A 13,968-nucleotide genomic window follows, 5' to 3' on the forward strand; every position below is an offset into this window, starting at 1 on the left:
CATTTTGGCACGGCACATTAGCTGTTGGAAAAAAAAAACACACAGAGAGCGAGAGAAACAAACGGGGAAAACAGGGGAAACAAGCAATTTTCAAGCAGTGAAACAGGAGGCCCATAAACACAGGCCCATCGGTAACGGGAACGGACAGTGGCCGGGGAGGGGAGTGTTGCAAATTTTTATTTGGAAGCAATTTTCACACCCTGTGTGTGTGCGCGAGACAACAACAGGCGAAAATCTCATGCGGCGCAGTCACGGAGCAACAGAACTGAACAGAAGAGAACAGAACAGAACCGGGGAAAAAGTGACCCCTGGCCAGGACTTCCTCGACGATCAGCGAGATGCCCCGATCGTGTAGCTGCTGACAGGACACAGCGTGGCGAATTCACAACCAGAAACGAACCCGGTGACAACTGTTTCAGGAGTGAACTGCGATGCAGAGTGAGACGACGTAAAGTTGCAAATGATGCCAAATGATTGCCGACCATATAAATTTCGATTGTGACTGATTAGCAGCAGCAGCAGCAGCAGCACAGATACCCTACCTGAGGGCAGACAACGCCCCCGGGCCCCGTAGGACACCAGTCAGTCAGCGTTTTAGTTGCGCTTCATCCTCACAGATTATTTGCAATTATGAGCTGAGATTTTACACTTTTAGTGGAACAGCAGACAGTCATATGACAACTCCCCCTTTTGCCAGAACATCTCAGCCCATGAGAGTCCAACAAAAGTTTGACTTTTCGACTTGTTGTCTAATCACCTGGGATGGGAAACGGAAAATCCTCGCAGCTCTTCGGCTCCTTGTTGGTTGACCAGACATTTGACCTTGTCCAGGGACCAGAGACGAGAAGCCTGTCTCAAGGACACAGCCAAAGGAAGATATATTCGGAAATGTATGCTCGCTCTTTCAAGGCTGCAACTCTCGGGGGGTTTTGGGTTTCTCGGTCCGGTTGTTGGTTTATGTTTAGAATTGTTGTGGCGCGTTGTTTTCAGTGATATATGTATGTATTTGCTTTTATATTTTGATGGATTAGCCATGTCGCATTGAAGGTCGGCATTCGGTTAGCCTCGCATTTGTTACGACTTGTTTTGTGGTGGCTAACCAAAGTACGAACAGTAACAGTGCCAACGAAAATTATTAAAAAAAAGACTGGCATGAGAGAGACTGGGAGAGAGAGAGGGTGGCAAGATCATAAATGTTCCTCAGAATATTATGTATCAATCATAAACAAATCCCACATGTCCCTAGCTTTCCTTAACTAATGGTAATGCTCATCAGGTTTTTAGTAGATGCTTTTACAACCCCAGAGAGACACCCATAGGAGACAGACGATCGATCTGTAGAGATCTACCTACAGCAGTGTCGAGCAGAGAGAGAGAGGTCTCGATTTTATGATTTGTTTGCGTTTCAGCCTTCTGTTCTTACTCACTCTCTACCGGAATGCCAGTCCGGGAGTGCGTACGAGTGTGTGTCTCATCATTTGGATTTTCCGCAGCAATAAAATTAATAAGAACGCGCTAATTTTTCGGGGCCCGGAGCCCGGGGCCTAAGCAAATACTGAAGTATTTTTACCATTTCCTACTCCTCCTTACATTCCCTCTAACTCTTTCTCAGACTGTGCTAATATTTGCTAAGGAATTTTTCGTCTAAAACCAGCTAACGGAACAACCCATTGAAACGCCATTTTGTCCGGCACTGAGATGATCTCTCGCGTAATACCCCTGAATGTGTAATGCTTCTGAATAATCGTCCATTAATAGCTTTGACATAATCTTTACGGTGAACAAATGTGTAATTCATTGAAAATGGCCGAAACGGGCCTGAAGAGCGGGGGCTGGGCTGCTCTTCTGGCCTCATCTCTTCGTTTCTGGAGGTGCACACACATGACCAGGCCAGGCCTGTCCAATTAGTGGAAGCAGCCAGGCAATGGCACAGAAGAGCAACGAGGAAAGGGTAAGACATAAAGGCAGCTCTGCCTTGTGGCATACCCGAATGTGCATGTGTGAGTGAGTGGAGAGCATGATCTTGCTGCAGTCGTACATAAGCGGAAGGCTACTCCGAATTTACTCCGAAATAATGAAGAAAACTCGTTCTAGAGGAGCCATACAGCCATAGGAAAAATCTATGTGAATGGGGAGGTGATGGTAGAATTTAATTGAATTCCAGTATTTAAAAGTGTAGAAATTTATATCCAAATAATTTATTTTAATTAAATTATGAAATATTTAAAACAAAAGAATACTTTAAATCCGTAAAAAAAAAGGTTTAAGACAAAAGATCTAAAAATAAATAATTTTCGAAGATCTATATTTTCATTTGAGAATTTTTCCCTAAGGCACCGAACTATAAGAAATACTCCTAATACCCATGAATTTCTTAGCCTTAAACTTAGTATTATCCTATCTTGAAGCAAATCACAATACTCGTAAAAACCAACCCACAACATAGCCAAAAAATGCCCACAAATAAATATATTTAAATGCACTGAACAGCGGCTAGCGAGAGATTACGAAATTGCATCAAATTGGGCAAATAATCGCGCAATGCAATCGATTATTGGGCCGAAAGCTGTGAGCGCAGAGAGCAGATTTCCAGAGCAACAGTTTTTCCATTTCCGCCATTTCTTATTGGCTATGGTTATATATAGGAGCTATATATATACCTGACATACACGAGCACGAACACACTCGAGCAGATAAAACAGAGACAGAAGACGAACACGAACGAGAACAGAGCGAGAGGCGCGCACAGCACACACGATCGGCAGCTGCTCGGACTACCAGCTAGCCGAACTCTTCTGACGCGTGGTGCGATGCCAGACTGTGGAGATTGCTCCTCCCACTCTAGCACACACACACACACACACACGCACACGATGGCAAGCAAGCAGACACACCGAGAGATTATGTAGACGGAGATCGTGTGTCAACCGAAGGTTCGCCTGCGCCTGCGCCCCAGACGCGATCTCTCGGGCCCGTGCGCTGCTGACAAACGCAGAGTCGGGGCCAAAGAACGCACCGGTGTTTCATTTGAGTTTCAGCGCTGAACCGGGCAACAATCTTTCACTCCTCCGCTCTGCGCCGCTCGATACCGTCGCGACATCTATCATACCATACCATACATATGTGTGTATCGATCTAGCCGTACAACTAGAGCAGATTGAAAGTGTTTTTCCCGAATAGAGAGCATAGAGAAAAACTCGACAAGTTTAATAACCATTAATGATTAATCCAAAGAGTGTGTCCCGTGCCGCATGATTACCGTGTGATCGACCCTCGAATTGATTCGAGTTCGGAAAATTAATTGCACAAATATGAGAATCAATATCAATACGCGTATGCTAATGATGATTATGCCTCATTTATAGTGCGTTAATTGGACGTGAAATTGCCATAGAAATATACATACATACAAATATAATAAATAATTGGCATAACAGCCCATAATCCAAACAAATATCGAATAGCCAATCTCTCAGTGAGTGTGTTGTGAGTCGCAGTGTGTCGCAGCAACAAACAAAAAATGGATATAAGCTATATCTTTGTGATCTGCTCCCTGATGCTGGCCCTGTGCCTCAGCCAGGCCGAGAGCAAACAAAAGTCTGGACGGGGCCGAGGCTCCATGTGGTGGTAAGTCAATCGATCGACCGTTCGAATATCAAATGCAATTGAAAGCATTTGAAAGCATTCACCCGTGGTCTTTTGTGGGGGTTGACAATTAGCATCGAGGCCTTAACCATCAGAGCAAACAGCATTTGAAATAAGAAAACAAACGCCAAATAAACCGAAAGGGGCACAGTGTCACAGAACAACAGCCACAGAACTTTGTACGAGTATTACTACGGCAGGCACGCGCCACCACAACACGACTTTCGGGATAAAATTTCCTACAAGAAACAAACAAACAACAAAAAAAAGAACAGAAGATGTTAAAGGTCTTGTGCGTCACGCACAATGCGGAAGCTACGAAATGCACACTCCACACAAAAAAGCTGCTAAAGCCTTGCTCGATCTTCGCTTTATGAAAGCAATTAAAAATTCTAAGCGCGCATTCATTCAACTTTTACTCGAGATGGGTTTCGGATTGCTTTTCTCTGCCTCTGTGCGTGTGTCTGACACAGTTTAAGCTCTGAATGGGATCTGTGGAAGCCACGGAGTGGGGAAAAAGAGTTGGGGTCTTAGAAGGAAGTCAACATTTTTGGGATCTAGCGCAGAGTGATGGCACGTCGGGCAGTGGAAAAGTTGCGTGGTAGCATCCGCAGGGAAATCAAGTTTGTTGCTTAAGTCTTTTGTTTTTTGACCCCACATAGAGGAAGTTTACGGAAAGGAAAAGTTGGTAATTAAAAGAAACATCAACTCACAAGAAATTATATATAGCTGTTGCAAATTCATTACAAATAAAAGAAAGAAACATTTGTAGGAAAGGGGATTGAGTTGGTAAATTCTCAATAAAAGATTACAAGCATCAATAAAGAAACCCCTCGTGTGTATACGATTACTACTTTATTTGTTCGCTTGGACATATGCAATTAAATTCTGAAAGAGTAGGAGCTTTATACAAATCTTTATTGGAATTTCAACACCTAATAAAAGACACTTCATAGCTATTTTTCCTTTAATTCTCAACTTAAATCAAATGTCAATTGCGAGTATATTATTTCTTTAATAAATTAACAATATATAGTATTTTCTGATGTTTGCCATTGTGCCCTGTTGCTGCCGGTCGCTGCTCTGCTGAGAGATTCCGGGGACTTTGAGACTTGATGAGTTGTTTGTTTGACTTTTATCACGTGCAAAACTTCAGCTGAGCCTTAATAGCTTTTTATAACGGCATAAATTTCAACCTCAACAATAAAAAATCAACACAGAAATACACACAGAAGATATTCGCGTACTAAAGATACACAGATACACACGAAAAATTGTTGCTGTTGGAGCGAGCGGCTGCTGCGGATTGCCGTCGCATAAATCTCCGATGGGGAATCGATTTAATCCGCCTGGGAATTGAAATCGATTGGCAATCGCATGCCCCCTCCATCTGGCTGCTCTCCTCTTTTGCCTGGAAGATGTTACACTTTCGATCAAGATTTTTGTTTTTGTTTTATTTATGTGTTCGTTTTATTAATTTTTTGGTTGCATTACGCAATTGTTTTAAATTTTTGTTCCCACCGCAATCAGCATTCAATTGAATTGCCAATTAATTTGCATTCACCGCGACTGGCTGTCAATATAAATTTGTTTAAGTGAATATATTTCACTTTTCTGCTAATGAAGCGACGGAAAATATTATAAAGATCAACAGTTAGAACAAAGCCACATAAATGATGGCAGGTCAATGTGTGGAAGGAGACCGACAAGTGTCTGCAAATATTTAGCCATCTATGAGTGTACCGATAAATACTATATGTATATGTATATGTATGTATCTGTATCTGTATCTTTGTGTGGTTTATGCTTGAGTAACGCCGGCAATTGACGTGCACCGCCCAGAAACAAAAAAATGCTGGAAAATAGAGAAAAGAAAAGCCGCAAAATGAAATGTCGAACAAAAATAACAACTCAAACTCAAGTCAAGTGGAAAAACCGACAACAAAAACCTGAAAAATACTTATGACAAAACCAAAAAAATAATGAAAATTTTTGTGTTGTTTGTTTGTTCAGGGGGAAAAGGTCCCGAGCAGCTTGTGAAAACCCTCATCCTCATTCCCTTTGCTCATAATTAGGCGCAAGAACCAACTCAACCATTAAATAGTTTTGACAACTCGTCATAAACCATCTCAATGACCAAAAAAAAAAAAAGATTGCTCTATTAACTTTCGGTTTTTCTGGCTATTTCTCTCCCTCCTTTTTAGGGGCATTGCCAAGGTCGGCGAACCGAACAATATGTCGCCCATCACCACTGGCATTATGTACATGGATCCCGCCATACACTCCACACTGAGAAGGAAACAGCGTCGCCTGGTACGGGACAATCCGGGTGTACTGGGAGCCCTCGTCAAGGGCGCCAATCTGGCCATCAGCGAGTGCCAGCATCAGTTCCGTAATCGGCGATGGAACTGCTCGACCAGGAACTTCCTACGAGGCAAAAACCTATTTGGCAAAATTGTCGATCGAGGTGAGTCACAAGCAAAGCAACTAAATAGCTGTGTAGATTTCCTTTGCCATCACTTAAGGTTCGCCCCGTCAATCTCATTAGCTCTTTCCTTCTTTCCTTGTAGAAATATGATCTACCGATCATATTGTTGTCAACGGTTTCGTTTTTCCTTCAGCTACCTTCATAGGAAAAGCATCAACAAATTGCTTGCATAACCCAACTGCAACCTCATTTTTCTTTCGGTTTCCACTTTATTTACGAGTATGTTATGAAATGTCACTCCCCTGGACATCGTCTATATCTCTCTCTCTCTCTCTCTCTGAATCTCTGTCTGTATCTCCCTCGTTCTGTGTGTGTGTGGCGCTTGTTTGTTATTGTAATACGATCTGGGCACTTGGTAATATGGTACATATTACTTGTATGTATACTTTGTACAATACTTTCGTATATATGGGTTGACTACCCTTCAAGAGGGCACTTTCCCTGACTGGTGGCTGGTGGCTGGGACAAAGGGTTCGCCTTGTCATCATCTTGCAGTCCTCCATCCTCCATTCCATCCTCCAGTGCACTTGCTCCACTTGCATTTCAGCATGTTTATGCTAATTGTCACAAGTTGGCAGCATCACAACGCCACAGAGACTTCCAGTCCAGACCAGACCAGACCTGACCACGTCTGTCACTCACAATTGCTCATTCAAATCAATCAAATGTGCCTGTGTCTCGCTCTTCTGGGAGTTGTGTTGCTTCTGGGAGTTGTTCGTTCGCCTGCTGCGCGACGACTCCGATCCCAGGAGAGCAGCTACTTCCTCGACTGTATAAGTGTTGCTGTAGCTGCCCCCGAGCGAGGCTGTCAACTGATTTTCATATATGAATATAAACAAAAGTCTCGCATGCGCTGTTTTGTCCTGCTGCTGTTTTCATTGGAAATCTGCGCTGCACTGTCTGTCATTTCGCCTGCCGTTTTATTAGCTACTGTTTTGTCCTCATTCCTACCAGAGCGCACTACCTGGGATCACTCTGGGTATCTCATTCTGTATCTATATCGTATGTCATTTGTGGGCGTGCCCACGTCGCGTGGCTCTGCTCATCAGCCCCGTACCTCTGTCCGGGTCTTCTTCGTCCGTCTGTCAACGGCAGCTGACTTTTATAGCCAGGCTCTTGACCTTATCAAGTCATTTTTACTCTCTGCTCTGCTAACATCCTTTTTATGAGTCTCTCTCTCTCTCAGTGGAGATCCCTCTTGACATTTTATGGATTACATAAAACGAAAACGAAATGAAAGGCTGGGAAAAATTGCCTTGCCTGTTGGTGGTGACAGCTTTTTATCGCAGCACTTTCATCGCTTTCCACAATCAAATTTTTAATGTTCTCTTTCTCTCTCTCTCTCGCTCTCTCTCTCTCGCTTCGACTCTTACTCTGCCCTTGCCCTTGGCCCTAATTAACACCTAGAGCGAACCATTAACACTTGGGGTACGGTACCGATCTGAACGGATCCGAACCGAACCGAACTGAACCCTAGCTAGCGCAGTTCCAGTGGCTCTCAAACCGACTGACTCTGCTCTGACTGTCTGGCGACCCATTTGCCAGCGGGGCACATTCTCCTACTCTCCTACATTATTCATCTTTTTGTGTAGTTCTTTTTTCGGAGTTTTTGGGGTAGCAGCCTAACTTGTTTTCTAATTGGTGACACCTTGTCAATTTGCCACGGCATACGGTTTAACAGGCTGTCTCTATTAGTGATTTCATCTTACTCTTTTTGCATGGAACTTCGTCTGCTTTCGCAATCAATCGGTCGTGACGAACGAACCCACCCCGGGGTTGCCACTGGTTCAGGGTCCCTGTGGGTTTTATATCAAGGGCTCTAAACTATTCCGGGAACTGTCAGTCTGTCAGTCTGTCAGTGGTCTCCGTCTAAGCAGCTTATCCTACAGATGAGCTGAGCCCTTCTCTAGGGCATTTATTTTTTGCGTTAGGTACGTTAGTCAAGAGGCTCTGCTTAGCCGGGGCTCATCTTGTGGTACGGCTTCTGCTCCTGCTGCTGCTCCTGCTGCTGCTGCTTCTCCTTTTGGTATTGCTCTCAATTTCAATCAGTTTTTGCCACGCCCACACACAACGGAAATCCGTTTGTGGCAATTACGTGCACTGAAAACTTCTCGTATTACATGCGGAAATATGTGTGTTTGTTGGGTTCCTTTTTATCTGGTTTTTTTTTTGGTCGCCCATTGCTCCATTTTGGTCGTGGGACGACACACCCTACAACCAACTCATTTCGCATTTCTTTTGTTAATTACTCAGAGCTCTTATTCCCATTGCCATTGCCATTGCCCATTCCCGTTCCCATTCTCTTTAATTTATTATCTTTTGTTCGTTAACCATTTACCAAGCGCTATTTACATAAGAAAAACCCACAAAAAGGAGAGTATGAAATACGAAATGCAAACATAAAACTCTCGATCTTTCACTCCCCCGCCGCCCGTAAAAAGGTAACGCGAATTCTTGCTAAGCTAATCACCCAAAAAGCAAATGTCAGGCCCAATGACTGTGTCACGCCTCTGACTCTGCCGCTGCCTCTGCCACAGATACAGATACCGCGCCAAGGTTTCAGTTCAGTATTATTCCCGAACGTTTGCGCATGCGCCGCCGCTGTATCGTTATCGGGGGCCAAACATCTTGCACATATTTACACATCTTCATGCCTTAAATTTTTGGTTACTTACGTGAAATTATTTAAGGAAAACCGAAACCGAAACCGAAACCACCAACGACAAACAAGCAAACATTAACCGGGAATCGGTGGAAGTTGGAAGGTGGAAGGCGAAGGCTCTCCTCTCCTCTCGCTCTCTCGCGTAGTTCAAGAAAACAAATCATTTTTTGGTCGAATTCCAGGAATTTGAAATCAAAAGCGGCAAATTGTACGAGTAGTACTTCAAGCGGAAGTTGTGCCTCGTCAATCGTCAAGCAGAGACTTGAGGCTAGTCAATCATAGATACATCAATCCACACATTCAAACAAAACGAAAGAGAGTGGGAGAGGGAGAGGGGGATGGGAAGAATTTTCTGAATGGCAAATGATTCATATGGGGGAACCCTAAACCAGCTATAAATATACTTCAAATATCTCCAAGAGTTAACACCCCAAATTGAACTCTTACCTATGCAAGTAAAACAGTTGACAGTTTTCCTCACTTACTCTGAGCCATAGTGCCGTCCAGGCCCTACCCTCTCTCAGTAGACTGCCAGCTAGCTACCTGACCCATCCAGACAGACCATCCATACAATATATCATATCTTTTGAGCTATGCACTGAAGCGAAACCACTTGAAAAATTATCTGCAACATGTAAATTCAATTTTCATTGTTCTTTATCTGTGATGGTTGGTCTTTCAGAACAGAGAGTACGAGAGTAGACACAGAAACAGAAACTGAAACAGAAACAGAGGCGAACGGAGGCAGTTTCGTATACTAAAAATAAAAGTAAAGCAGGGGGTCCGGGTTCGGTCCGGGTACGGTCCGGTCCGGTCCGGTACCGAAGAGAGACGGAGAACTGTCCACTCGAATGGATTGTGTAGAGATGGGCAAAAGTGTTAAGTTGGAATTTATAGTTGAGCGTTTAATCTGTGTCAGGTTTTGTGGCGTTTCCCCCTATTTCCCCTGCAATCTGTTTCTGTTTCTACCTCTTCTCTGCTGCTCTGATCCTCCTGTGGCATTGATAACTTGAAGTGTCATAATTGACCAGACTTTGGAGGACAAGTGCCATTACTCATACTCATGCAACAAAATGCCCCAACGAAATATTTGTAGCTCTCTGCTTGCCCACGTCGCACTCACTTGAGAGCTGAGATTGAGATCTTGTCTTGTCTTGGTTGGGCTCCTCCATGGAACACCCAGAAGGCAAACATACCAAGGGGGAACAAAAACAAAAAAATGTAGTTAAATCTCGAAATTCATTCGCTTTCATTTCCATTTCCATTTGTAGGCTGCCGCGAGACGGGCTTCATCTATGCCATCACCAGCGCCGCGGTGACCCATTCGATAGCTCGGGCCTGCAGCGAGGGCACCATCGAGTCCTGCACCTGCGACTACAGCCACCAGTCGCGCTCCCCGCAGGCCAACCATCAGGCGGGCAGCGTGGCCGGTGTCCGTGACTGGGAATGGGGCGGCTGCTCCGACAATATTGGATTCGGCTTCAAGTTCTCCCGCGAGTTCGTGGACACTGGCGAGCGTGGACGCAATCTGCGCGAGAAGATGAATCTGCACAACAACGAGGCGGGCCGTGCGGTAAGTTTCACTCAAACCCTTCCCCTAGTCTTAATGTCAGCTGCTGTTCGATTGCGGATTGGGTTTGGGGAGCCTGCGATTTACGACTGGGCCTAATAAAAACCAGCGACGAATGCCTCGACAGTTCCCGTACGTTCCAGCAATTAATTGGAGTCGAACGCCAATTGGCCTAGGCTTAAGCGCTCTCTCTCTCTCTCTCTCTCCGGTTTGTCCATGCATGGAAGAGAGCGGAACAGGCGCTGGCTACAGCTGGAACTGGAACTGGAACTGGTAGGATCGGTAGGATCGGTAGGGGGAGTGCTGCACTCGTTTGCGTTTGTGTTCCTCGTATATTAACTCGTTGACAGCTTCCAGTTCCCCTGCACTTTCAGCTAAAATGGTAGGCCTTTAGTTTTGGGGCAGCCTATGTACGTAAAGTGGGTAATAACGATTAGAAAATCGATTAAATATCGATAGGTATCAAAATGATAGCATGAATCCGATATGTAGATACATTGGCAGATACTTTTACATGATGGAATTCGAGAATTAATCGATGAGAAAGCCAACAGTTTCCCTTTCATTTATTTATTTATTTTTTGAGCATAAATCTCCAATTAATTGTATTTGATACCCAATTCGGTTATTAAATCCCACTGTGCCCCAATTATGCCTCCTCCAGCGACTCTTGTGCCTCTTGTGGCTCTTGTGGCGTATGGATGCTGCAAGTGGGGTGTATAAAGTAGCCCACTGAGCCAACATCCAGTACAGCTAGAGACAACTGTAGATCCGGGGCGATCCATGGGCTCGACATCATAGTAGTATTGGTACTGGTACGGCTCCTCCAGTGAGGGCCCACCATCTGTGTTATTATTTTATTACTTGTTATGGGCTTCATCTTCGACTCCATCTCGATCTCCATAATCATTGCGATGATAATGGAGATGATGATGAAGTTGGTGGCTGCTGTGGGCCCCCAACTGCGTTGATTTCTTACTTTTAGTCGACGGGATCTGGGGCCTTGCACAATTACAACAAGAGGCAGCAACAGAAACAGCAACAACAGCAGCAACAACGACAGCAACAAAGGGGGAACATGCAACATGCGCACAGCAAGTTTCAACAACATTTATTGATTTTTAATAACTGCAACAACGTGGCAGGCGGGCCGCCAATCTCCCAACCAGCAATCGAGCAACAGCCAAGCAAAAAACAGCAAAATAATTAAGTGAAAAACATACTGAGACTCCAGTCGAGTCCATGGAGCGTAATGAAGTCATACTAATGAACAATCTCTCCCCTCGATATCGTCTTGCAGCATGTCCAGGCGGAGATGCGCCAGGAGTGCAAATGCCACGGCATGTCCGGCTCTTGTACGGTGAAGACCTGCTGGATGCGCCTCGCCAATTTCCGTGTGATCGGTGACAATCTGAAGGCACGTTTCGATGGCGCCACCCGTGTCCAGGTCAGCAACAGTCTCCGGCAGAGTGCCAATGCCGTCGCCGTGGTGAGTCCCAATGCGGCGGGCTCCAGCTCCGGCGGCTCCAATGGCCTGCTGCAGTCCGCAGTCAGCGTCTATGAGGAGGAGGAGCGAATGCTGAACGATCACATGCCCGATTCGTTGCTGGACAACACGCATCTGAGCAGCAAGATCCATCATCCAAATATGCCATCGCCAAATAGCTTACCCATGGCGGGTGCAAGGTCCAGGAATGGACGTCGTCAGGGTCGCAAACATAATAGGTAAGCATCGAATGCCATCGCATCCACCCACACCCACCATCCACAAAACAAGATCCACGAGGGCACTGCCCAGAAGTGCCCAAGAAGATAATCAAAATCAACATCTAACCATTGCCACCTTCTTTCGTTCTTGTCTCTGTCTGCAGATATCATTTCCAATTGAATCCACACAATCCCGAGCATAAGCCACCTGGCTCCAAGGACATTGTCTACCTGGAGCCTTCGCCCAGTTTCTGCGAGAAGAATCTGAGACACGGGATCCTGGGCACTCATGGCCGTCAGTGCAACGAGACCTCGCTGGGCGTCGATGGCTGTGGCCTGATGTGCTGCGGGCGTGGCTATCGGAGAGACGAGGTCGTCGTCGTGGAGCGATGTGCCTGCACTTTCCACTGGTGTTGCGAGGTCAAGTGCAAGCTGTGTCGAACCAAGAAGGTCATCTACACGTGTCTATAAGTAGTTACCACCCCACCTCAACCCACCCCCCCACAAAATCCATCCTCATTCTATCTGAAACCACTCTCTTTTCTATGTGTATGTGTTATGTATTTTGTCTACGCTTAGCCTTTGTTATTAGCCACTTAAGAGCCTAGACTATAGCCTAGTTAACGATACAGCTACCATCGCCCCTTTTTTCACTCCCCTGCCCTCCTCCCCACTCCCCACATATCGTATTTAACTCTCACTTTTCTGATAGCAGTATTACGGGAGGAATCAATGAATAGATTTCATGAGGAATACAACTTATGTTTGCCCAGTTTTTAGTTATGTAAGCAAGCCAGCAAATTATTTTGTAAATTACAATTGCTGCACGTCCATCCCTTAGTTTAGGGTGTAATTTTAGTTTAGCTTAAAGTTTTACTAGCGCGTCCCCCTACTCTCTGTAAATCTTTGCTTCTTTCTCTAAACGAAAATCATTTTTAAATCATTTTTAAATCATCGAAAAACAAGACTGAAAAAATTCAATATCGCCGCGCCGCTCTCCCTCCGTCTATATCGTTCGAATATCGAATATTGCTTCCATGTGTGCTTTGGCCGGGTTCAAAGCAGATGGCAAGCGGGAATAGATCAGAAATCATTTAGCAAATAAGCGAAAAAAACCCAAGACTGGAATACAATTGGAATGGATATTCCAAGATGGTATTTCCAAATATAGACTTGGTCCCCAAATCATTTACTACTTTTTGTGTACATAAATAAGATTTAATTTAATTTTAGTCTTTGTCCAAATTAACCATCCACCCATTTGTTGCTTGGAATTTATGAAATTTTGCACATACTCGTAAGAGAAGAAAATCATATGAAATATATTTTTTTTTTGGTCACTCATTTAATTTATATGTTTTTTGTCCCCCCCCCGCCCCCGCCGGTTGTGCGTTAGTGCCCCGCCCAACCCATTGTAGGTATTACTAATTAATTAAAGTGCACATGGCTGGTTAGTCGAACTATAAATAATTTCTAGGCTTAAAATTATACATATACATATATATCTTTAATTAATTTATACTAGATGATAGATGATTCAATTTTGTAAAGTATTAATGCGAGCGAGAAACAACAAAAATCAGAGAAACTAAAAATTAAAAATTAAAAACAAAAAACAACAACAAAAAATGCGAATCGAAATGCAAACAGAAAACACACACAAATCAATAAAAAAGAAACCAAAACAAAAACGACAATTACAAAATAAAACCTAGAGTGGAATTTATTTACTTGTGGCTTTGGGCAATTATTTGTATCAAGTGTGCGGGCAATTAGCCAGCGACTGTGGCAGGGGCAGGGGCAGAGGCAGAGGCCAAGGAGCAACCGCAGCAGGTCAGGGTTTCTGCTCTGTGGCATTTCAATATTTGATTTAAGGCAGCTCAGCAGCTCTCTCGG

The 13,968-nt window shown here is 44.4% G+C and overlaps 1 protein-coding gene across 1 annotated transcript; it reads left to right on the plus strand.

The window, feature by feature from the left end:
• Nucleotides 1–3,023: 3,023 nt before the first annotated feature.
• LOC111070331 (protein wingless) lies at nucleotides 3,024–13,695 on the plus strand. The gene is made up of 5 exons (XM_022360782.2): nucleotides 3,024–3,627; nucleotides 5,850–6,112; nucleotides 10,067–10,368; nucleotides 11,666–12,090; nucleotides 12,237–13,695. The coding sequence occupies exons 1-5, from the start codon at nucleotides 3,521–3,523 to the stop codon at nucleotides 12,541–12,543; spliced, it is 1,404 nt and encodes a 467-aa protein (XP_022216474.2). The 5' UTR covers nucleotides 3,024–3,520; the 3' UTR covers nucleotides 12,544–13,695.
• Nucleotides 13,696–13,968: the final 273 nt, after the last annotated feature.

The sequence above is a fragment of the Drosophila obscura genome, unplaced genomic scaffold, assembly GCF_018151105.1.
Source record: "Drosophila obscura isolate BZ-5 IFL unplaced genomic scaffold, ASM1815110v1 contig_14, whole genome shotgun sequence".
In the NCBI taxonomy this organism is placed as follows: Eukaryota; Metazoa; Arthropoda; class Insecta; order Diptera; family Drosophilidae; genus Drosophila; species Drosophila obscura.